The sequence below is a fragment of the Camarhynchus parvulus genome, chromosome 1A, assembly GCF_901933205.1.
Source record: "Camarhynchus parvulus chromosome 1A, STF_HiC, whole genome shotgun sequence".
NCBI classification, from domain to species: Eukaryota; Metazoa; Chordata; class Aves; order Passeriformes; family Thraupidae; genus Camarhynchus; species Camarhynchus parvulus.
In genome coordinates this window covers 48,760,587-48,787,069 of record NC_044586.1, presented here as the reverse complement: position 1 = coordinate 48,787,069, position 26,483 = coordinate 48,760,587, and the positions used below count along the sequence as shown (strand labels likewise).

The 26,483-nt window shown below is 40.5% G+C and overlaps 1 protein-coding gene across 8 annotated transcripts in view; it reads left to right on the top strand.

Annotated features, from left to right (window-relative positions):
* Positions 1-13,697: 13,697 nt before the first annotated feature.
* CADPS2 (calcium dependent secretion activator 2) overlaps positions 13,698-26,483 on the top strand; it is a 280,917-nt gene continuing 268,131 nt past the window's right edge. For all 8 annotated transcript variants that reach the window (XM_030960018.1, XM_030960017.1, XM_030960022.1 and 5 more), the window contains exon 1: positions 13,698-14,121. In XM_030960018.1, coding sequence (XP_030815878.1) covers positions 13,798-14,121 — 324 coding nt within the window. In that variant the 5' untranslated portion in view covers positions 13,698-13,797. The remainder of the gene's footprint in view (positions 14,122-26,483) is intronic.

The window sequence follows — 26,483 nt, the reverse complement described above, 5'->3', positions numbered from 1 at the left end:
ATGTCTCAGATTATTTTCTCCCACAGTCTCTTCATCTGCTGGACAGATTTGGTCATTATCTTTAATAGCCAACTTACCCCTTTAAGTAGACACCCCATTGCACTGGTTTTTTCCTTGGGTTTTTTTTCGCCATTAAAGTAATGTCTAGAGGAGTTCTTGCACCATCACTTGCCTTTAGCAAAAAAGGAGGGGGTGAAGCTCAGCTGTGAAAGCAAGGTACTGACCGCTCATAGCCTGAGCATGACTGAAAAACCTTTCAGCTGGTTTTACACTTTTCAGGCTTGAACAAAAATGCTGTGACTAATATTTCAATACATGTAAATTAACATATTGGAATGACTGGAAACTAACATTTGCAATATGTTTGCCAAAGAAATTGTTACCAATACAGCTTACAACAAGAGCTCTAAGCTACAATTGCAGCATAATTTTTATTTTTCAATGCAAATTACTCTGGTCAGATTTAAGATACAGCACCATCTTATGGATATTTCTTTATAGATTAATAAGTGCAGCTGGTTATCTGCTGGCAGAAATATTTCTTTGCAAACAAAATGTAGCAGGGCAGAACTATCCATTGCTGCACATTTTGTATGTGGGAAAAGCCAGAATGAGCTCTGGAAATCAGAAAGGATATTGTTCTGACATACTTTCACAAACCTTCCTTTCAACTACCACATCTGTGCTCAGGATGCCAAGTATTCCACTACTGTAGTATCACAGATTTCAACAAGTACTAAAATTCCATGTAAGAGATATCAAAATACTCGCTGGTAATTTTTTAAGCATGTTAATGATGCATACATTTAAATTTCATTTAATTTGTCTCTTTGTTTCAGGGCCATTCATATGAAGTAGGATCAAATTTTCAAGATTTTTTACCTCAATTTTAAATAATAACTATCTCAGTAAGTTTTCTTTCCATGAAAGTTTAAATTCATTCCTATTTTGATGATTCCAGAAACTCCAGGAAAAAACCCAACAGAAAAAAACCAAAGCACATTCAAATAGCAAGAACCAGCAATTCTGTTTTCCAATTTAACAGCCCACTATTTAAGAGATCATTTAATTAAAGGAGGTGTAAATGTTCACTGTCATTTCATGCATTCTTAGTCATAAATGTCAAATAGAATCTTTTGTTAAAGTAAAAGCCAGACCTTAATTTTTTTTCCTTTCATCAGCATTGTAGAAAAAAAAAATTAAACTAATTAATTGCATTTTTGCCATTTGTCACTTAGCAAGAAAAGCATTAGCTGAGTTTATTGCTTTGGTTTTTAAAGTATTCAATTAAGCATTGAACCATTGAATGCTTCAACTCATTAGCAGTGACTGACTACACAAACCCTGATTCTCTCAACTAATTCAGATCTGATTATAAGAAAAAAAACATATTATCACTTAAAAAAGAACAACCTTCAATAAAACTCCACCTTTTTGGGAGCCCGTGTAAATATGTGCTTAACCATAAATACAGGTTTTAGTCTCATCAAACTCAACAGTCTTAAAGTTTTGTAGGCACTTCCTTGACTAGTGTTAAGTTTGCAGGTAAAATGAAGCACCTTCCTGAATGGTGGAAAAAATGTCTGTAGGATTGATGGATGGATAGATGTGTGTGTATTGTACACAAATATTTTAAATTACATGGCTGTTATCTAAAATACAGTCTAAAATTTTAGGTACCCTGCAACAATATAGTGCATACAGTGAAATCCTAGGGGCTTTGAAACATTATTTGATTTCTTTAATAACTTCTGTCTGGGAATTCGTTTCTCAAGGAAGCAGAGGTTTCAAAAATCCCATCAGACTGCAACCTTCCTGAAATATCACCACTGAGGAGTGAAGGAGAAAGGTTTTCTTTGTCTTAGGTCATTAAGAGTATGTTGCTGCCTTCTCCCACACTGTCCTATCCAAGGCCTTTTATAGTTCTCTGATTTACAATAAATGCTTTAACTCCTCTAGAAACCAAGCGACAGGCAGTACAATATCCTGATAACAGTGTTAAGGCCTCACATTGAAGCAGCATGATCACATCTTCACCTATATGATCTTTGCAATCAAAAGATCAGGCAGATGCTGGAGATCAAAAACCCTGTTGCAAAACTCAGTAGCAATGAGTGGCAGATGAATTTGGCATAACTTCTGCCATTCATTTTGTTAACTTTCTCTTTAACACTAATCTCATGCCATTATTCAGCAACCATTCCCCAAAGGTTGTATTCCAAAGAACTGATTGCAAGATGCAGGACAGCAAATAGAAATTATATTTGCATTTGATGTTTGCCTTTGGAATGAGCTTAGCACAAATATTTAAACACATTCTGTATGAAGAAAGTATTACTTTCTACTTGGATATCTATTGTGGGGACAAATATGTTTCAATAAACTTGCATTGAAGCACATGTTTTCATCTAGGACTCTACTGTCTGCAAATAATTTTTTGTGAAAAAAAATAGAATTAAACAAAAGAAAAAACAGAATTAATTTTAAAAAATGTATTTTAGTAAAATGTACTTAGTAAAATTACTTGAAATACCTATTAGATACATGAAAAGTTGGAAAAGAATAAATATTAGTGTTGCCCATGGGGTGTCCTGTGCAGGGCCAGGAGTTGGACTTGATGATCCTGACAGGTCCCTTCCAACTCAGCATACTCTATGATTCTATAAATATGTTCCTGCTTTAGAAGCAAATGCAGGAATTACTTATCTGGCAAAAATTTCCAGCATTCCTGTCAGCTTACTGCCAGGCAGAAATTTGGTAATTTCAGAAAAATCATGTCAGGGCTTCATTCAAATCAAATCAAAGTCTTACCTGTCTTGATTTTTTAATGATTTTATGACAGCCTCCCTGAAAGGGTCACCATATGACAGAAGATGATAAAAGGCTGAAGAGCCAATGTGACATTATAAAAATATGCATACAGCCAAAGGCAGTAGTACCTGCTCAAGTTCTTGGGAGTCCAGGAACCCAAATGGTAATACTGCCTTTGAAGTCACCAGATCTGGGCAAAGCCCGACCCACATGGCGATCTTTTTAACTATGAGAAGGCACTGGAGCACAACCACTTCAACTTCCCTCCACAGGCAGAAGGACAGGGGGTTTGGGGAGGGGCTGGGGAAAATGAAAGCTGAATTCTCAATATACTAACTACAGGTGATGAATTTAAAGATGCTGTTAAGATTGTAGCAAATTACATGAACAATTCTACTTCATGTTTTAACCAAAAATTTCCTGGAAAAACATCATAAGGTCACCTGTGAGAGGAATGAACTGAACTGTATTAAAAATTCACTGAAACTGTACTAAAACAACCATATTGAAATCACTTCTTCAGCTAACCCAAGGCATTCTGTTAGAAGACAAAGAGACTGAGAGCATGAGAAAGCAGAAAATTTTCAAACGATGACGGAGAGAAAAGAGTGCCCTGTCACTTCCACTTATTGGTTGAAATTATTTTGCTGGTTCAAAATAATGAAATATTTTATCCAAGTCTAGCCACAGAATAGTAATTTTTTTTAAAAAAAGTGAGTAGAAATGTTTCCAGCTTGCTAGGTCTTAAGATATTCCCCTTCAGAAAGGCTATAAGAAGGTCTTCTAAAGGATAAATCCAGATGCTAACAAGACTTCTCTTATCCCTGGATTAAAAATAATTCTATTCTGGCATATCCAACAAGCAACTTCCTTAAAGTTCAAAGGTAGGGCAGAATTTAGGAGCCTTTGGAAAACAAATGGCTAAAGTTCACTGAAGAGGAAAAAGGGGCTATTTCTGTCAGCAGTGGACTTTGAATCAAGTCCTAACTTGTCAAGATTGACATTCAAAACATGGACAATTGGTATGATCAGAAGACTTTTCCAAGAGGCATAATCACAGTGACAAGATTTTTGCCCTTTCCAGAGCACAGCCCTTGGGTATGCTTGGTACAGCCGCCTTTATCTGCATTCTCTGCAACATTTTTCTGTGCAATAAAGTATATAAGTTGTTTGCAAGGATTTCTTCTGGGAGATATATCAAATTCAAACTCATACATGGCCATGTGAGCAGATTATGACTGTCTGAGTATTCAAAATGCAGATTTCAACCCTGAGAAGAGGGATTCTTTTTGTTTTGATCATGTGCTGTGAAAGGTCTGACAATGCATTTGAACACCCTCTCCATCATCAGACAGAAAATGTCCACATCTATCACTCCCTAAGGGTTTGAATCAAGATGGTTTCCTAACAGGCAGTGGAAAGATGTGGTCAGATCACAAGGTTCCCTTGATATAATTTCAAGCTCTTGAAGAAATTTCCATACAGTCTCATCATCATTTTAGAATGGTTTGATTAAACAGTTAATCTTGCTTTGCCATCTAGAAGTATTTTTTTTTTACATGAATCACTGAGTTAATGATTCTCTGTACCATTTATTTCACTATCCACAATCTGACAAAACAAACATTGACTCTGACTGTTGTTCTAAACATTGCGGCATGATTGTTTAAAGTTAATCTATTTTCTTTTCCAGAAGGATGATTCTTAACTGGTCGGCCAGGGCAGGGCAGAATAGGGCCCTGTTAGATGACAGGTCATTTCCATAACAAATGGAATGGAAGATAGGGAAAGGACATTGTCAGTCCATCTGAATTCTGATACCCACCTTAAAGGAAGACGAATTCATTTTAAGTAACTAGACTGAGACTGAATTCCAGAGTTCAGAACAAACAAGAAATAATTCTCCTGAACAACGCAGGCAGTCACCCATCATGATATTCAGTTATAGGCCCAGTTCCTGGTAAGAGTCCCAACAAACTGCATTTTTGGATAATTTTGATTAATTATGTGCACTGCCAGGGACCTGAGCTCTCCCAGGAAAAAAAAACAAAACAAAACAACAGGATAATAATACCCTCAAACTAATAATACCCTCAAAATATTTTTAAGTAGATGATATGCAAAACTGCAGACTTGCATACTGAGAGCAGAAAGAATTAGAAAGGCTGAGCCCCTTCTGCATCCCTATTATCCCTCTCCCCTCCTCATCCCTACTCCTTTCACAATCACAGAGCTGTTCTCCCTGGCAATATCACTGCACCAAACCCCTGCTTTGGCTGGAGTGGGACCACATTTCTAACAGAATGACATTGGTGGCTGCTCAGTTCACAGTGTTAGGAAAATGAGGCACTTCTGCCATTGGAAATATTAAAGGGACAATCATATGCAATCTCATGAATTCTATCTGTTCAACATGATGTGGTAAAACTGGCTTTACTGTGGTAAAACTGACAGTGCCAATTTGGGCAAAGTGTACTTTGAATGTATCCATTGCCTGTGCAGGAAGAATAAGGGATCATTTAGCCCACAGAAAGCTAAGCAGGAGGAAGATAATTCCTTTTATTAAAAAAACCTTTTTATAAATAGGGAAAGAATACACAGTTTTCCATGTTTGCTGCAGACAGGTGAGACTAATATGTTTAAATTGCTCATGGAAATGGTGTAGATTTTAGTGCCTCTGAGCTCATTACTGGCAAAAGGTTAAAAACTCCTGCTCTTGCTTTTGCTCACAGTATCTCCCCGTCATTGCCCTCTCTTGTTTCTGTTGTCCCCTTTGCAGGAATGAAGCTCGAAGGCAGTGCTGAAGGGAGAAGAAAAATGAGGTACTTGCTTTCCTCCGCTCAGGCCCAAAAAGTGCCCCAAGCTCTCAGCAGGATCATGCTCTGCAGTGCTTCCTGGAAAGGTGATGGAGCCTGGTTGACTTGCCTCCCTGAAAATCCACCCTATGCTTCCTTCTCCTTGCCCAGGTATCAAGTGGAGAACCAGGTCATGACCCCTTTGATAATACCCGTTCCCTTCAGCATAAAAAGATGGACACCCTTGTATTTTCTCAGATGAGCCCACTTTGCACCTGACAGGTTCCTCTCAGGGTCTTTCCCTCCCACACAGGGAGGGCTCTTAAGGTCCACCCTTGTCTTGACTGAGCAGAACAGCTCCAATAGGAAAGGGAGTGGAGCCAAAGTGTTTTTGTCCTCCAGCATGCCCAGGAATTGAGCAAACGCAGTGCAGGGTGAGGAGGGACAGAGGATGGGATCTTCAGAAAATCAATAATACAGGCTAGGCTGCATGGCACAACTTTTGAAAATTGGAGGCTTGGGGTAACATTAAGACAAGCTCTCTGAATTGAAGAAGCTCAATCTGGAACTATTTGCCTAGCAAGATTAAACACTAGAAGGTACTAAGAAAAGGTTACACAAGCATCAGTCAAAAATTACTTAGGTGTAGCACATCTTATTTTGGAGAAGAAATACAATCCCAGTAACTTCTTAAGTTCCTTTCCAAGTCTACATTCTATTATTGCTCTTAGAACTGAATGGGGCTTAAGCAAGCACACTCCTCTGGAGATTCCAGAGGATTCCATGGAACAGGATTCCATGGAACTCATTCGCTGTGTCTGGCAGCATCACGTGCAGCATGTCCTATAAAGGATACCACATTCCACTGTACTGCCGGAAAGACTCCACACCACTCACAACAGTGAGTCCTGTGTCATCTGGGCTTGCTAAGAAGCCAGGTATTTTAGAAAGTAGTAACAGTCCCTGCTCATGCTAGCTGTGTGTTAATGATAACAGCCACATGAAAGTATTAATGAATTATGGCTATGCCATAATACATTATGCCAGCATTCCTTGATGTTGCTAATTCAGAAGTTTACTAATCTATAACAAGACTAATTTAAAGAATTTCACTGGCATTATTAAGCCAGCAGGACAATAGACTCCGTGGTGTACATGGTCCTAACATCCTTGCCAATAAAGACAGGTTGTGAGGTAGAGAGGTTTCTTGTGGATAGAAGCATTCCTTTAAAAAAATGAATTTGGATATTTCTTTAGGATTTTAAAGGAAATATTTGTGTCACTTTTTCAAACCCACATGTGAAAATCAAATTGCCTTAAGTATTTGAGCTTAAAGTGTAGAGAACACTACCTATCAGACACAAGGCTACCCTGAAACAAATGAAATTAAAAAATCTCCATTTTATAGCTTTTAGTACTAAGTCATATAGCTTTTAGTACAAAGTCATGATGTGACACAAATTTTAATATGTCCTCTTAGTGATGACCTACCCTTTACATAGCTGCTGCACAGCTTGTGAGTAATGCAGTGCAGCCAAAATGTCAGAGCAGGGCATATGATTAGCACTTTTCTCATATGTTTCTGTATATTTACATAAATATACATGAACTAAACATGAGCTACAAAACTGGGACCTAACCGTAGAAATGATTGGATCAAACCTAGGTTTTTCTCTTTATATGAATCAGCTCCTGCCATCACTTACACTGGTCAGCTGCCCCTGAGGACTCAACTGTGGAGTTTTGGGTTAGATAGTAAAAAAAATTCTTCACATGGAAGGTTGTTGGACGCTGGGATGGGTTCCCCAGGGCAGTGGTCACAGCACCAGCCGGACAGAAATCAGGAAACCTTTGGACAATGCTCTCAGGCACTTGGTGTAACTCTTGGGAGTGGTGCTGTGCAGGTCCAGGAGCTGGATGATCCTTGTGGGTCCCATCCAACTGAGCATATTCTGTGATCCTGTGATCTGAAAAGACAATGGGAATTTCTCTTAAGGGCTAGGAAAGCTAGTCAGGAATCAAACATGTGGATGCTCTTTGATCCTCCCTATGCTCTTGTCTGAGACTTATCTAACTCGTGAACACTGGCATCAAGTTCTGGCTTGCCAAAAAGAGCTATCAGGACATAAAAGCCATTTTGTTTAATGATTACTCATAGGGAGTCAGATCAAATGGAATTGTTTGGGAGGAATGCTGTCCCAAACTCTGCAATTCTGTATACATCAGTGCAGCAAAGGTGTTTACGTAGGAGAAGAAGAATGTATTACACATTGTCTGCGAATGCAAGTAGTGATGAACAAGAAAGACTTTGAAGCAGAGGAACAGTGTGATGCTGGCTGCAAGGGTGCAACCTCTCCATCTTTTAAGCCTGTGAATGCTCTGCCACTTGCTTGTCTGGTTGAGAGGACCAAAGAAATGAGTCCCATCTTTTCAAGCAGAGAGAAAACAGAAAGAAGCTGTCTAAAAATTTATGCAGAGTCCCACAACCTGTGTTGTGTTATACTGAGACCCACTATGAAGTAAATTGGTGGCAAGCCTGGTTTTCAAGGAAAGCTCTATTTTGTCAACACAAGCTGAAGAGTTCTGTTCATTGCAAGTCAGTTATTACTACTACCCATTTTATGTGAAGTCAACACCATAATGTCTAGCGATTTCTTTTTACAAATTCCCATCCAAATAATTGAATCTGCGCAGAACACCTGAAAGGAATAAAGAGGTACCATCTGACATGCCTCTGGGAGAAATGCATTCCTGAAATGAAATGAATTTATATTGTTTTCCAGAAATTAAACTGGCAGAAATTTTAGCCACCTCCTGCAAACTCTTCAGAAAGGATTAAATTAATCTTCTATGGAAAAGCTGGGGGACTGGAAAATGTATTAGCTATGCACAAACTTCTCATACCATAGAGGTGAGCACTACAGTGGTAGTAGTACACGAATGCTGATAAATAAGTTTTTCTGAAGACCTGTTGTACCAGGAAATCATCAGGAAATGAATTTTAGCTCTTTTGAACTTTCAAACTTATATTCTTCCAAGCAGATTATAAATATACATTAACAATACCATAGGCCCCTAGAGCATCTTTATTAAGTGTTTTTGCCTAGGCAAAAGCTCATACATACAAATGGACAACAGTGTTAACAAATGCCTTGAGAAGCAGTAAGCAAGACCACAAAAACAATACATACTCAACCATCTTATTATTAAAAAAAAGAAATCCCCTAAATATTAAAAATATGTTTTTCTACTTTACTTTTAGGTTTTGTACTTTTGAGGAAGTGTTCTGTCATGCTTTCCAGTTTTTCTCCCCAAGTTCATGGTATACAAACAAAGGAGGTCACAGTGGGTAAGGATGAAGCAGTACTTCACCCACCACTAAGTGCTGCCTGGTGTGGTATAGTCTCATGAAAAACCAATTACAAAGCACCCTGGAAACATCACTGTCATATCTGGCTTTGGCTATGACCTATTTACAAATAACATAAGGTGAGATTCATGCTTAATCACATGGTTCCATAATCTAAAACATTAGAGAAAAATAGTACAAGTGTCTAAAATGACAGTGCTATGCATGAAGCTAAAACTCATTACTGAGCCTCAAAATAATAATGAACTTTATGACCAAAAGACAGTTACAGGTGAATTACAAGACACTGATTCTCTACTAGGAAATCTTTTACTGAGAATAAATATGTTCTTATATACCTTAATTTTAGCCACATATTTTCTCAAATTAAGGATTTGAAAACATAGCTGCAATTTTTATATCTTGGGAAAAAATTTTAAACCAGTTCAAAACTGATCTTTTCACCAGTAGCTATTTTATTGTTTCTTTTATCCCCTAAAAAGCAAACTTTAACAATAATATCCTCATTTCATTGCCATATAAAAAATAACAGTCCAGTTAACATCATTTTGTTTAGACATATATATTCTACAAATTAAGTAAGGCAGAATATAATACATAGGCAGAAAAAAATGCAGTTCAATGAGTGCAATTGTATATAAATCTGTGCTGAGGTTGGACAAATTGAAGAGTAAATATAAATAAAATGGTTTTAGTTAAATTTTCTTAAAGAGAATGAATTACTGACTTTTCATTGCTGTGGTTGGATTTTTTTAAGCTTATAAATATTTGAATATAAATATTATGCATTGACATTTGTGCACTTAACTGGCTGAGCATTTGAACATAAGCATGTGAGGAATGCAGGGACAAGTTCTGACTGATTCCTATAGGACTGATACCGCCATTGTTTGATGGTGGCATTATCAGGGAAGTACAAAAAGGGCTCCAGAAAGGTAGCTTTTGTGCTCTGCAGAAACATCAGAGTAGCTTTACAGAACGGAAATACACAAGATCAAATAAAAGGTTGTGATACAAGTAGCTGCAGAAGGTAAGGGTGCTCATCCTAAGCTGTTAGATATGCTGATCATTACTGTCAATTCATTTTACCAATGTACCCAATTCCAAACTGAGAACATTCTATTTTGAGCCTGATCTGATGGAAAACAAATTCTAAATTGTTCCTAAAATTCATCTTTTCTCCAATAAAGGAGAGATGGGGGAAAAAAGCTGAGGCCTGAAAGCAATGCATGAGACTTTTGCTAACTTGCTAGAGATCCTTTGCATGCAGCTCTAGGGAAGACATGGGTGTTTTAAGTAGTGGAAGAAAGCAAATAGCACTCCTATCTTCAGTAAAGACTAGAAGAAAAGAATAAAGAATAAAAGAACTACAAACTAGTCAGCATCACTTTGATTTCTGGGAAAATGATCGAGCAAATAACTCTGGAAACTGTTTCCCAATATATACAAAGCAGAAAACTGATGGGATAGCATGGGTCTATGGAGGAGAAATTATGCTTGAGCAGCCTGATAGGCTTCCATGACTGAGCAATTCACTTGGTGGATGAGCAGAGAGCAGTGGATGTTGTTTATCTTGACTTCAACCAGGCTTTCAACACTGCCTCTCTCCCACAGCAGTCTCACAGACAAACTGATGAAGGGCAGGCTGGCTAGGTGGGAACACTAAGCTGCCTGGCCTAAAGGTTTGTGATCACTGACACAAAGATCACCTGACAACCCATCAGTAGTGCTGTACCCAGGGATTGATACTGTGAGCAATGCCATTTAACATCTCTGTTAACGACCTGGATGATGGGACAGAGCACAGCCTCTGACACTGAGCAGACACCATGAACTTGGGAGGAGTAGTTGATACACCACATGATTGTGTGACTGTTGTGTGACTCAACCAGCTGGAGAAAATAACAAACAGGAATCTTAAGAAGCTCAACAAAGGGAATTGTGAAGTTCTGCACCTAAAAGATGAAAACTTCCATGCATCAGTGCAGGCTAGGAGCTGGCTTCTGAAAGCAGCTTTTCAGAAAGATTTAAGTTTTGCTGGACACCACGCTGAACACAAGCCAGCAATGCACCCTTGCAGCAATGAAGGCCAACAGCATCCTGGACTGCATTAGAATAGTGCCACCAGCAGATCTTTCTCCTCTCCTCAGCACTGGAGAAGCCACATCAAGAGTGCTGGTCTCCATGATAAAAGAGGAATGTGGATATGCTGAAGCAAGAAAAAGGTCAGGAAGGTGATCAATGATTTGGAGTGTGGGACCTGTGTGGAGAGGCTGAGAAAGCTAAGATAGTTCAAACTGGAAAAGAGGAGGCTCATGGGAATCGTATCAATTTATAAATACCTGAGGGAGGGAAATAAAGAACACAGAGCCAGATGCTTCTCAGTTATGCCCTAGGAAGGATAAGTAATGGGCACAAAATGAAATAAATTAAGGAAGGAAATTAATTCTGTTTAGACAAAGGACAAGGCTTTTTTTATTGTGAGAGTGCCAAACATGGGCATGAATTGCCCAGGGAGATTGTGGAGTCTTATCCTTGCAGACGTTCAAAACTTGACTGGACGTAGTTCTGGGAAATCTGCTTGAGGGGACCCTACTCCGCTGTTGGACTAGATGAGCTAAGAAAGTTCCTGTCCACCTTAACAATTCTGGTTCTCATATAAAGTGTGAGAGAAAGTAAGAGGGACATCTCACCTCCATAAGGGTTCAGGCAGACAGTGGAGCAACCATAATCTTTTCTAAAAAGAAGAGTCATGTAATCTTATGTATGATAACATGATTATCCTGCCCTTAATGCAGCAGTAGTTCAGAGATGACACTGCTGGATTGAGCCATTACATTTAAAATTGTTTGGGACCTGACTGCTTTAAAGTTTCACAGAATTCACGCGCTTTGCATATCTTTAGTGGAAAGATTTTTGTAGCTCTACTTTATTTTTATTTGCTAGTAGAATGATAACAACTTTTTGCAAAAGGCATCCACAAATCTGGAAATTGTATTCCTCTTAGTGAAAAAGTCATTTACAGCAACCATATTTTTTATGAAACTATCCCTTGTCTACTATGGGACTAACACTACTTGCCATGGAGACACAAACACTGGCATGTGATTGATGATGGTGGTCCCACAAAAACTGGCTTTGCCAATTACTGCACTGAGGAAATGTGACCAGAGATGTTCAATAGGTTGACATTTATGTTTTTCCCTGACTACCTTTCTGCATTTCACAGACTTTGCTTACTACTATTAGTTAATGGTAAGGACAGAAGCCACCCATAAAAATAGCCCACCTATTTCTGTTTGACTGCTACATTTTGCACCCAAAGTGTGAAGAAAGCCAGAGTGTTTGCTAGCACAACTCTCCCTCAGTATTCCTCATTCCCCTGGTACAGATCCAGAGGCAGAAGAACCAAGACTCTTAATGCTTAATGCTGCCATCTAGCTAATAGTTGCTGCTCACAGCAGGAGGAATTCCACCTTCCGAGAGCTGGTTCAGTAGAGAGATAACTGACATCTCTAAAGATCCTTTCCTAAATTTGCAGTACCAGGCACTTCAAAATATTGATAACGGACTAGAGTCCTTCAGCACTCTAAACTCAGCTCTGTTCATACAGTGAGAATCAGGTTGGTTGCCTGAGTTTGTTGAATTTTCATACAGGGCTTTGAAAACTTGCCACTGCTAACAAGCAGGGCCTGGAGCAATGTGGACACAGCCCCAGCTGCCATAGTTTTAGAGCTGCATTGCCTTTCTGTGTGCCAGTCCATCCCTCCAGCCTTTGTCCTCCTAGCCCCTAATACTTCCTTGCTCAGCGGTTCCCTTGTCTTCCCTGGTACCAGCACCATCACCTGTGGGTATGTAGGGAGGGAGAGAAGGACTTGATCCACACAAAATCTAATGTCCCTTCCCTCCCCCAGCCTGCCTTCCCAGGAGGCCCTGATCAGACTCCAGAAATTTGGCTCTCACATGGTGAAACATTTTTTGTTTAATTTTATTGAATGCTTTTTTATGTTTTTCACAGCCTTAACTGTGACAACAACCACTGAGACTATGCATTTATCTGGATCTAGACAGTCTAAAAAAAAACTATTTCAGACAGATGTGAACCACCTATTTGTGGCTGCAAGCTGTCAGCAGAAGCAACCTGCGAGAGCAATGCACACTTCGGCATCAGCCCACACGCCACCTCAGAAATGCACGGTTTCGGCGACATCCTATTCTGGGGCCATTTGAGATGCCTCTCACTCCCCCACCAACACTTGGCAGAGGATGCCAGCGAGGCTCGGGGTCGACGGCGAGCACAGCGTCCGTTCTGTCCGTCCAGCACGGACTCCCGCCGTGTGTCCGAGCCGGCTGGCGAGCGGCGGGCGCGCTTCCCACGCTGCCCGGGACGCGGGGCAAGGCAGGGCCCGAGCGGAGGAGCTGCTGCGGGCTCCCTGCCCCTTGTCTTTGGGAATAGGGCAACGGAACCGAGCCGTGCACTAGGCTGCGTTGGCAGGCGCGGTGTCACGGCAGTGCCAGCCCAGCACGCTCAGCCCCGTCCCGGACCCTCGCGGGGCGCTGCGTTCGCCGCGGCGGGCGGAGATGGTAGCCCGGCCCCGGTCCCGCCTCTGCCTCCGCCGGGAGCCGCTCGGAGCAATTCCCACGGCAACCCAGGCTCGACCCCCTTCCCAAACCCCGCCTCTGCTCCCCGCCCCGCCGCTCCCGCCCGGCGGCCGCCGCGGGTCGGAAACAGTCCGTGTGTAAACTCGACGTGTCCGGAAAGGTGCGCGCCGCTCCCCGCCTCGCTCCGTGCCCGGCCGCGGGGCGCGCCCGCCGAGAGCGATGCTGGACCCTTCCTCCAGCGAGGAGGAGTCCGATGAGCTGCTGGAAGAGGAGCGGCGGGACGTGCTGGTGGCTGCGGGCGGTGGCTCGCCGCGCTCGCTGCCGCAGCCGCCCCGGGACTCGCGGGGCAGGGAGGCCGGGGCGGCACGGGCAGCCAGCCCCAGCCCTTCGGTGCTGAGCGAGGGCCGGGATGAGCAGGAGCGCCTGCAGCGAGAGGAGCGGGAGAAGCGGCTCCGGCTGCAGCTCTACGTGTTCATCGCGAGGTGCATCGCGCACCCCTTCAACGCCAAGCAGCCCACGGACATGGCCCGCCGGCAGCAGAAGGTGAGCCCCCGCCTCCCCGCTCCCCTGCCCCGCCGTGTGCGCTCGTCCCCCGCGGGCCGTCCCGCGCCGTCCGTCCCGCCCGCCGGTGCCGCCGCCGCGGCGCTCCGGCCCGCAACAGGTTGAGCGGGGCCGCGGCTCCGGCCGGGCACGGCGCGGGGAGCGCCCGCGGCGCTGTTGCTGCAGGGCTGGATGTCAGCGCGCCTTGCCCCAAACACACCCTCTGCTTAGAAACCCGGCAGTCAGCGGGGGTGAAGTCGTTTAAGTTTTTAGAGTTGCGCTCGAAGTCGCCGTGCGAAGGGCACAGGAGCGCAGGGAGCGGGCGCGCTGGGGCCGGTCTGCGCTGGAGGATTTTTTCCTGCTTCTCGGCGGTGCCTGATGGGTGGAATTAAACCTTCCAGAGGTGCCTCCTGCCAGTCGCGTTCTGACCGCCTGTTCCCAACTCGAGCAAATTAAGCCATGAAACACAGGTGAACGAGAGAACTATTTTGTTTCATGAATTACTGAGTGTACTCTCTGTACAGAGTAGCAATCAACATTCGTGTTTGTGATGAGAATGACCTGCTAATGAAGGTTGACCTAAGTTGTTCTCTGTGTCTTGTACGTGAAAGACAAGCTTTTGAGAACTGGCAGGTGTGTGTAGGTATTTATGCTTATTCTCTCTTATTCTGAGCTATTGAATAAGTAGAATACTTAAAGTTTTGGACTAAGGCATTACATTTCCAGATAACAACTTAAAAGCTCCATTCTTGAAATGCTTGGTCTAAAAAATTGGGTTTTTACTTTCAGTTCTATAAACAAACAAACTAATCCAAAACAAAGGAAACAAACAAAAACCCCATTCTACATCACTTTCTAGAAGGATAGTGATAGGTCACAAAAATTATTTAATTCTACCTGGCTTTGATGCTTCCGTATGTCTAAGGGTTTGTAAAATCCAGTGCTAAATGTTTCGGGGCATCCGAAGTATGCCTTCTGCAGGTAATCGTGTTTAGTGAATTCTCAGACAAGTTAATGTGGCAACATGGTAGTAATAATAAGATTGTTTCTGGAAGACTGTTTTGTTTTTATTAAGTGTTAGGTACTTAAACTCTAGAGCCCAAATAGAGATATTTTGTAAACAGAAAGCCAAAGAACATCTGAAATAATAATTTTCAACTCACTCTAAATTCCCTAGCCAAACACGGAATCATCATAGAAATTATATTTTTAAGAGATATCTGGATCCCTCTAAGTGTGACTTCCCACTGGACAAAACCAAAGCAGACTGGATGTAGTGTTAATATCAGTCTAGGTTTAAGCAGGAGGCTCAGAAGCTTCCAGGGATGAGATCTCACAACCTGTCTGTGTGACCTGTTCTACTGCTCCATTGCCCTCTCTTGGTTAAATTTTCCTAATCAGCTTCCAAGTTGCAGCTTGTGGCCATCAACTGCAGAAGATACTGAGCATTTAGAAGTTCTCATCGATCTAAGTCACTAAGTATAGGAGCTGTTTTAAAAATAACTACTGTATTAATTAGTTTTATTAATAAAATGTATGAAAAGAGATTACTGATGTGCAGCAAATGCAGAAACAAAACTGTTGTGGATTTAACTATGAGCAGTAAACAGACAGATTGACAAAATTGACTTGATACCTACAATTAAATATTTCTCTTACTAATTACTATTTTTAAGTGAACTCTGGATTTTGCATTAATTGCTGTATGTACAAAGCTACTTTTGTCATATTTAGGAATTTAGCTGCAGAGCAAGGATGACTTGTCTTTTCCTGGTCAGGAAATAGTGTATTTAAATAAGACATAACACAAAAAATAAGTCTTCTGAGGAGCTGCACTTCTCCGTAGACCTAGTGAAATGCACATAACCATCCTTCCTCTTATTTGACAATTTTGTATATATTACCCAGTAAATTATTGCATGTAGGGTAATAGAAGTGGTCATGAGTTTTGAGAGTTCAGAGAACCTGCTTTGATAGTTTGGTGTTGCCAAGAGATGTCTGAAGGAGCCCTCTTTCATGTCTAACTTCTGTTCTCTGCACTGCACCGTGGCCTCCTGTCAGCCTTGGGAATGAGAGTACAACCACCTGTCCTAAACTATGTCCTGAAGGAAGACACTTTGGGAGGTGTGACAGGTGGTCTGGAGATGACTGAGAGGGGACCTTGCCAATGTATGTAAGTATCTGAAGGGAGGATGTCAAGAGGATGCTCTTCTTCATGGTGCAAAGTAGTAAGACAAGAAACAGCAGGCAGAAACTGATGCACAGAAGTTGCATCTGAATATGAGAAAGAACTTCTTTACTGGAGTATGAGGAAGAACTGCTTTACTGGGCAGATGATTGCACACAGGAACAGGTTGCCCAGAGAGGCTGTGGAGTCTCCCTGACTGGAGATACTCAAGAACCATCTGGATGCAATCCTGTGCCATGTGCTCTGGGATGACCCTGCCTTAACAGTGAGGTTGGACCCCATGACCCACTATTTTCCCTTCCAACCTTACCCATTATGTGACTCATATTCTCTGGGATAAAAGTCTGTCTTATTTCCTGAATTAATTTTCTATCTGCTAAGATAGGATATGGATATGGACTTGATCTCTCGCTCTTTTGCTTCAGTTCTGACTTGTGTGACAGCATGTGCGTGGCTGTCCACTGTGAGCTGGCCTGAGGTTCCTTCCCTACGTTGTGTCACTGGAGCTGTTGGCTGCAGCATGCCCTGTCCATCATGGGTTATCCAAGGTACAGTTTGGAATGAGAGCTGTGATGCTGTGTCATTTCAGCTCATGAACTCCTTGTAGTGCTTTTGCACCAGCAGTCTTTCAAGGGCCTAATAATAGTATCCACCCTGCTTAAGAGCAGAAGTAATTTGTTCTTTCTGCCAGTTCATTTGGCATATTGCTGAGCAAATATTGAGGAATGCAGTTTGCTTCCTTTTTAATGTGGAACATATTATCCAGTAAGGGAATGAGATGGCATTCATATATCAAGTATCTTCAACTGCGTTGTAATATCAGTAAGGAAATGGGTTACAGTATGGCTGGCTTCTTATGTTCTTGCTTTAGTATCAAATTAAAATGTACTATATGATATCTTTAAACCACCATACTTAACGACTCTGTTATACTAATTAAAGAATTTTGAATGCAGGCAGTGTTTCACTCCTCTGTTGTCCTTTCTTCCTTCTTTCTTCTTGCTAAGTAAAATTAGCTCTGCTGTATTGTGATAGATAAGGTTATCTAAAAAAGAAAATCAAACTTTAAGGAAAAACAAGAACTAGCATAATTTGCCAGAGTCCATCAATTCCTCTATCTTGCTTTTAATGATAAATTGAACATAATTTAGCCCAGGGTTTGCTGAATCACATACTTTTATAATATGGCTCTTTGGTTTTTTTTTTCCTTAGTATCTAGGATGCATATGTGATAGAAATATTCTTTTGTATATGTTCAGAGTTAGTTGATGACCTGCTATTACATCCTACCTTACTTTGGTTGCTGGTAGATTTTTGCTAGAGAAGGGGGAATAATCAGATATTGGAGCTGTGGAACTGAAGCATACTGTTATTTTTCGAGGTGAGGTAGCATATCCTGTTGAAGATAGAGTTAACTCTACAGAGAAGGGCTAGTATGTATTTAGTAACATATTTTGAATAGGTATTTGTGAACATTTAGTTGTGTATTTTCCACCTTGCAGAGAAATATTGATGCATCATTACATATTGTTCTTTTAAAAAGCAAATTTTGTCTGTCCCTGGTTTAAAGAGCTGTCACTTTTTTGTAGCTACCACTTTTTTATGAGTCCCCTCAAACATATTTAACCAATTTTTCTTATGCCTCTTCATTCCTCCTTGTTCCTAGTCCCAACAAAGAGAAGACAATCATTAACTAAGCCCATTCCTCTTTCTTCTATTCTCCTACCCCAGCCAAACCAAATCTCAAACCACCAAGTTGAATTTGTCCATAGAATGACATTTAGTGAAAAAAATTCACTTGTTGCTGTCTTCCATCAAGGGAAAGGGGTGTATGTGAATATATATTATATATATGACTGTACTGAGTCAGTGATTAGATGATGACCCTGGTAACTGCTGTCCATACTAATCAGTTGTACACCCACTTGTACTCAGTGAGTCTATAGAAGCAAAGGCAGGTTCTGTATCTGGGAGGTGAATCAGAGTTAAAGTTCCTGGGGAAGGAAGGGACAGCAAAGTGCTACAATTAACTCACCAAAAAAAAAAAAGGTGTGTTTTCTGTTTTTCCTGTGTTTTTCTTTCTCAGCATTTTAAAATTTCCTCTAGTAATCAAGTAGCCACACAGAAATCTAAAACTAAGGAAGAAGTAGCACTCCTAGGTTAAAAAAGATTTTTTAATGTATGAAAAGCTTAGTGCATCAAAGCTGATAATTCAAGTCTTGCTTTCATAGGTGATAGGTATTAGAAGTAATTGATCTGGCCATGTAGAATTCATAACTGAGTTTACTTCTTGAATACTTGATGACCTTTTTTCCTTCCATTCCTTCTCTCCCATCCGGCTACTAAATCATGAGTAGATCAAAAGCATTGACTTCTAACTAATTCTCGAAAGTAGGAGCAGTAATCAGTAATTCATTTTCATCTGAATTTTGTGCATTCATTCTTTCTTCTTTCTTGGACTTTATCTGTAAAGGAGAGGTTTATAATGATACTGCACAACACTGTCAGGAAATACTGGTTGTGGGGATAGACTTCATTCTCTGGACTGCAGTTTTATTCCCAATGTTTGCCTTTCTTCTGTCTCAAGCCCTGTATCCACTTGCTTTTGAGCTAGTGGTATGTATGTACTTATTCATTGGGTATGCATGTTTTGGGAAAGAAAAATTGTCTCTTGGCCTCTGAACATGCTTCATTAGTTGCTTTCTGCACTGCTAAGATAGCAAGGAGAATACATCCAAAACCATTGTTTTCAGAAACTCTAGACACATTTCAGAGAAAAAAACATAGCTATAACACTTGTTCATCTGGTCAAAATTCTGCTAAAGATCTTTCTAGGAACATCTTTTCCAATTCTACCTTCATTGCTTCCTTTACAAATTTCATTTCTTTTTGTGGTGTTATAGAAAGTCATTTTAAATCAAGTTTATTTCCTTATTTTTCCCCATAACACCTTGTCATCATGCTCTAAGCTGTGTATAGTTTTCATTTTTAGTCAACTGAGTATAGAGAGTTCTGGTAAATCCTGTCAAAACCCATAATATGATAGCCTACAGACCTGTCTACATGTTGAGACAAGGTTATTCACAAATAGATCTTTCTACCCCTGTGAGAACCAGCTGTTTGGGGAAGAAGTTGGTTTTGCCTGCAGCAGGAAAGTTGCTCACCATGGGCAACTGAATCAGCCATGGCTGAAGAAGTACTGCAGGGTGATGAGAGAAGCAAAACCTCCTAGTAACCAGTACTGCATCAGAAATGACAACCCATCAGAGTTCTGTTTTAATCTTAAATTCTTCTTCTGGCCTACCAGCTCAGCATTGATCAGTGTGGCTTAGCCAGAAGCTGGCGGTGTGCTGGGAAAACCACGTGTTGGTAAACAGCTGTGTAATGAAGTGAGCACGTTTGGACAGTCTGCAAACCTCTCAGGGTCTACTATGATGAAAAATTTATTACTCTCTTCTTTTGCCTGCTTTTTTTTTCTTGTTTTCAATGCCTATTTTACCCATACTTGCCTTTGAAATTTGAGTAGTTATTATTATTGGATGGGACAATTTTTTTTTTGTTTTCTGAATGCATGACCACGTGTTCTTTTTTTCTGTCGCCCACACGGTTTAACAAATGTGTTAACTCTGTTGGCAAATACCCCATTTGAAATGCCTGTGGAAGACTAATTATTAGGGTTATTTCCTACAGGGGAGCTGACAGGAGGAAGGTTTGAAGGATCAGTTGATTGCCACCCTCTCTTCAGGGACTGTACAGGGGAATTGTCTGGCTGGGCTGCCTTGCATTTCTAAGCCCTTTGCAGTTGTTATTCTCCCGTTGCATTTTGTGTATCTGAACTGGTGTAAGTGGTGATTGAGAGGCAGAAATACCAAATCAACTCATCTTGTCTTTAATACTTTCTCAGATATCATCTGTGAAATATACTCACTGATGCTGTGGAATAACAAAGCTGGGGAAAACACTTTTTTCCCCTCTGAACCACACTGCTTTACCTGCCTGAGGTGCAATATATCAAAATATCAATTAGTACATGCTGTCTTTAACTGTACACTATTGCCAGAACAGAAAATACTGTTTGGTTGCTAGTTTAGTATTTATTGAGCAGTGTATTTCTGTCATAGCAAATTTTTCGTTTTTCCGCCTTGTTGCCTTTCCGGTTTCATGCTGGTTATTAGAGTCGGTTTTTCTCTTTCTGGCTTTGTACCATTTCTTTTTAATACTGGTGAATATCATCCTGAAGTTGCTTTCAGTATGTATTGGTTTGCTTTTTTAATGTGCCTTTGTATTTGTATTCTACTGTCCCATTATCCTTGTTTTTACCTTGTGTGTAAATGTCCCTTTCTTTACTAGCTTAACATTTCTCTGCCTCCTGCTGCTTCCCTTGCTGCAAGTGGAGAGCTGATAGCTCAGGGACAAGACTTGCCTTATTGACCCAAGAGGTATCGCTGGAGGAGATGGGATGGTGTGTTTGTGGTCTGCTAGGAAAGTGCTTGGCTCTCCACCTCACCTCTGCTCATTGAGGGGTGTGTTTTGGGGTGTTTGTCTTTATGCCTTGACTCTGCTTCTCTGTTGGGTTGTACTGAGCCCCAGTTAGTATGTTACTCTCTCTGAACCAGGTGCTCTAAGACTTTTATACTTAGAGACTGTTCTAAGGCTTTTAAATGTTTAATCCTGAAGTCAGTTTTCATATAGGGGTTTTTTTTGCACATTAGCTGCAAACATGCCTCCTATATTTCTTTCCAAGTTACTCCCCTTGCTGCCAGCTGATGGCAGTGGCACGCACAGGTCTGGCACTCAGACTGTCCTGGACTTCTGGCTCTTGCCATTCAGGATGGGAGGCAGGGTGAGGAACAGAGCTGCTGAAGTCCTCCTCATTTGCCTAGTGCCTGTCTCCAGTGCCCATTTCTGCCTAGAAGTGCTGGCACTGAATTGAAAGCAGCCCAGTTCTTGTGCATTGCAGCTGATTCCCCCAGGTTTCAGAATAGCAGCTGTGAAAAGGCAGTTTTCAGTTTGTTGCTGTATGTGGGAAACTCTGAGCAGCAGGAGAGATAGTGTTTGCATGTTGGTACCAGGCTGCATCGGCTTAAGCTTACATTTTAAAGGTTATTTTCTCAGCCATAAGCATTGAAGGCTTTTCATTTTGTATTTAAAACTCCCTAGAAGTTGATGGTACTTGCTCAATAGAATTTATTTCTAGTTCTTATTTGTTTTGCAGTGAGGAGATAAAGCATATGCTTCTCTACGAGTGTGACTGCTTGTATGCATGAGTTCAAGAATGTTCTTGAGTGTTTTTCCTGTCAGGAAGGGGAAAAGCATTAATTAATAGCATTGTAAAGAATGAACAGAGCTACAGTGAGTACTTCTTTAAATATGTGACCTGGTGAATCAAAATTAGAAAAAGAGAAGGTGATTATACAAGAATTTTTCTGCAACTTTGTTTCCATTTTTTTCTCAACCATTAATTATTCATTTATGTTCAATTGTGTTGTCTGTAGGGTTTTAGAAATAGAGGCTGGCAGCTTCTGTGTAATGAAAGTGCTGGAGGGATACTCTGAGTGATAGACACAAAAAGAATCCTTAGGATAATACTTTGAGTAGACTTGTTTGGGCTGTAGACAAGGATGTGGAAGGAAGGACAAATAGGAAGGGCATAAATGAGACTTCTGAAGAGATGGTGTACATCTCCAACGATTAGAGGAGAAATAGCCACCAGTGATGGAGAGTTTCATGGACTAAGTTGAAGGTGTTGAGAAAGTGTATGGAACCAAATTAATTTTGGAGTAGAGTTAACTGTCCAGCATGGACAATGACAAAGTTAAAGAGGAATGAATTTGTAGCAGAAAAGTCTATTGGTCATGAGAGTTATGCTTTTCAGTATTAAACAGAAATGAAGGAGGAATATCTTGGGGAGTGAGTTTGCAGGAAAGAGATTGGTCTAGAAAAAAGGATAATAATTAAACTGGTAAATAAGGGAATAGTCTCAAAATCCATGCTAGTGTAATACAGAATCGCTAGGGCAAAGAACTGGTGAGGAAAATGGAATGCAGAAGTTGGACTGCATGAAAATCAAAGCAGTAGCATATAGTGCACTGGGGAAAATATTTTTTTTTCTGGAGAAAGTTGAAGTTGTTTTATATGTTTAGGTTTTTCTGATGGTGAATTCATGCATTTTCTTTTTCTAAGAAAAAATTCACCTTCAGGCAGTCTACACCAAATGTTTATCTTGCTGGCTTTTGCTGGGAAACATCCTGGATTTGTGCCTATTGCTCATAAATTCCTTGATTTATTTGTAAATTATATATTCTGAGGCCTTGCAGCAAGGTTATTTCTTATTCAGAAGTGTTCCACAAATATTTCTCCACTCCAGCTATTTAATACACCACATACATATTATTGCTAAAATATTAATATTGACGATTTAATTTTTTTTATTATTTTGACCTCCTTATGGGTGGGGCATAGGCAAAAAGAAGAAATAAAAAATAAGTAAGCGATTGTTTGGTATAGATCTGATATTCAATCATAGAAATCAGTTCCCCTTTCTCTTCCTTCCTACAGTGCCATTAATAGGCAGAGGATTTTCCACTCTTTTACCAGTGGGGATTTAAGAGTAAATAGTGATATTATGTTGAGATGGACGTTAACAAACTCCGTTAGAATTTTTCTTTTTGTATTAATATTCAGCTAGCTGTTGGAGTATTCCCCTGAATGGACACTTAGATTCTGCTTGCAGTGACTTAACTCCAAATGCAGTATCATTCTCATAGCCACACATGTGCTATACACAGTAGAGATACTGATCATACTGGCACATGGTTATGAAGTAGCTAGATGTGTTTTAGCTTAAATATTCTGTGATACAGGTTCTGAAAATCTTGTTTATATGACTTCGGGTTCTTTTCATCATACTTTGTCTCCCAAATTAATTTACTTTAAAAACACTACTTGAGATTAAGGACAGCTTTTAAAATTGTCTTTCTCTGCCATCCAAAGCTTTTAGGTACTTAATAACTTCATGTTCTCAGGGCTTTTTCTGTGATAATAAATGTTATAAAACTATATAAATGGTATATAAAGCTATTATAAGACTAGCTATGTTTTGTGAATATAAGCCTTCTGTTTTATCACCTGGAATATGAAAACCCAAATATCCTACAGTGGAAAGCTGAAAATTACAGGATCCAGCTGTGTGTGCATATATATTGATGTGTTTTGCTCATGTCTTGCTGAAAAGGAAGTGTTGTTCTTAGCTGTGTAATGTAAAGCTAATCTGTTTGTTCTGCAGATCACAGACCCACTGATACCAGACTGTGCCAGTATTTTTGTGTGTGGCTCTCTCACTCACACACACCCTGAGTGTGGGATGCCCCTTACAGGACTTCTGTTGGAGCCAGATGAAAGTTTTTTTGTCTCCTCTTTGCCCCCACTACCCACAGCCTGGGGTGGGGAATTTTTAAAACCTCTTTCCTTGCTGAATTGCCCGCAAGGTCAGTGGCATGCTGTGACCAGAGCTGCTGGTGTCTTTGCTTGACTCTTCCTCAAACTTTAATTGGAGCAACTGAATTACACCAGTCTTTCTGCTGCTTTAGTACACCTTACTCTCTGTAGATGAAAAAACCTGTGTAAGAAAGAGAAGTATTATTATTTTTTTAATAATAAAATTATTCAGATTATTACTAAACCTTTAGCTGTTTTATGTATTCTGGATGTTTAAACTCTAATGATTTATTAACCCATTGACTGCTAACAACATTTGGTCAGCACTCAGTCCAGAATGGCCTTCAAGAGGCCACAGAGGCATGATAAAATCAGCGAACTGGGTAAAGCCTTCGTACATGACCCCCTTGCTGTATTACAGGCTGTGTCTGTTACAAGTGCACTTAACTACAGAAAGCAGCACAAAAGGGTAGGAGACTGTATGGGCTGGTAGTTTCTGTTTCACTGTACAGATGCACTTTTCTGGTGTCACTCTGCTTGCAAGTGTAGATGTGACTTCAGAGAGTCAGAGAGATTTAATATACAGCAATTAATACTAAGTCAAGAAAGAGAGATGGAACCTAAATGAGATAAATAGCACAACAGGGACACAAGAGTCTCCTTTCTGAGCCATTAAAGCAGGACAGCATATGCAATGCAAACATAAAAACAGCTGAAATAACAAAGTAATAAGAGTCTTGCTATGTCTGAAGTTAATTAAGGGCAACAAACTGCCCCTAATTACTGAAAGTGTGGGCTTTTCAGCAAAGCTGCCTGGGATACTAATTAAAAGAACTGATTATAAGAAATAGAATGAATAATTAATGACTAAGAAATGGTTTTCAAGAGTATCTTCAGAGAGCAAATAATGTGCCCTTGGAAAATATTGTGACACCCAGAGCCATCCACTGAATCTAATCCTGCAGATAGACCTGAACTGACTTGCAAGTTTGCTGTGCTTATGCTTTCTAATGCTGAGGCAGGGACTAATAGCAGCAGAATGACAGGTAAAATAGGAATAGTATTTCCATTTCAATATCAAATGCTCTCTTCAATTATTTTTTTAATGTATGACTTCAGCAGAACCTGCTTGTGAAACACGCTGACATAGTGCATTCTGTTTCAATGGTTGGCTTTGCAATAGTTCCCTGCTCCTAGAGCTGAGAGAGGTCTCTGGTGCTTGCAGGGGCCCTCTGGGGAGCATCCTCTGTGTTGATCAGTAGCGTGTGTGTCTGTAGCAACTGTTGGCTGTCAAGTGTATGGGCCACCAAATGGACTGTGATTTTTCAATGTTCTTGAAAAGACAGCAATATGGATATTACAGCTGACAGAATAAAAATTGAAGGTTTAAAGATTTATCTTCTTCTCAAGCTCAATTAATAAGGCTTTTTTATCCTAAGCAGTTCTTAAAGGGGCTAATCAGGGATAAACTTTAATCCAGGCATCCGTTTGGGTATTCCCACCTAACTGGCACTCCTTAATTTATTAATTTGAACTGTTTTTAATAGCCTTAATCCTCAATTACATTGACACATATATAGAAATTTAGATTCGGAATAAATAAAAATAACTACTTGGAAGCATTAAACCCTAGGAGCAATTTCTTATACTGGTTCTAAGTCTCTGCTGGAGGCTGAGGTGGGAGGCTGAAGGTACCCTAGAGTCCTGGGGTCTTGAAGTCTGGACAATCAACCCACTGCTGTGTGATGTCCATCTAAGACAGGCGTGACATTTAATTCTCAGTGATGGGTCTGTGATCATTGTAGTGAGCCCCTCTTTATGTGGGATTCATGTTCACAGAGGGACCAAACCCAGAACCAAAATACCCAAGTCCTTTGCAGTGTCTTTTAGTTGTTCTGAGCTTCAGTAGATCCATCAGGATGTCCTTGGTCCCATGAGGTTGTGTGCTGCAATGAATTATTAGTATCTGTTTGGTCCCATGAGGTTTTATGCCCCAATGAATTGATTAATATCTGTTTGGTCCCATGAGGTTGTATGCTGTAGCTCTGAATGTATTCACATCCTGGAAGAAGGATGTCTGCACAATTGACTCCTGTGTGCTCCAAGTGAGACCATGATCCATGGCAGAGGCAAGCAGGGAAGAGAGCCGCAGGTACCATGGAAGGGGATTAGAATGAGTGCTGCACTGCACGTTTATGATCTCACTGGTTTTAAAGTTATGATTAAGCATAAAATACTGAAAGAGAAGTTACTTAATACTGCTGCTTTTTCAGAAATATCTTATTTGTTCTGTTTATTGTAGTAGAACTCGTAAATTGCCTTTTAATTTCTTTTAAAACAAACATCACACACTCCCAACCCCCCAAACCAAGCCACATCCCAAACTCTGCAGATCTGTATTTCTGCCTTGGCTTTTGTTGCTTTTTCAAAGACACAACTCCTAAACCTTGTAGTAAGGAAGCAAGGATGTTTCATATGAATTGTGTTAAAATAAAGATTTTATTTTTTTATTAATATTGAGCTTTTAGAATTGATCTGATTCCTTAGGGCTAGGTCAGAGTTCATTCTGTTGAAATGAATACACTGAATTTCTAGTATTCTGTTTCTACTCTTTAAGTTTTACAGGCATAAGACTTAAATATGTACTTGATTTTATATTTGGATGGATTTGTATCTTGGCTGCAGGCATTTGCTTTGGAAGCCTACCTGTTCTCAGTGTGAAGGATAATTTGTTTTCCTA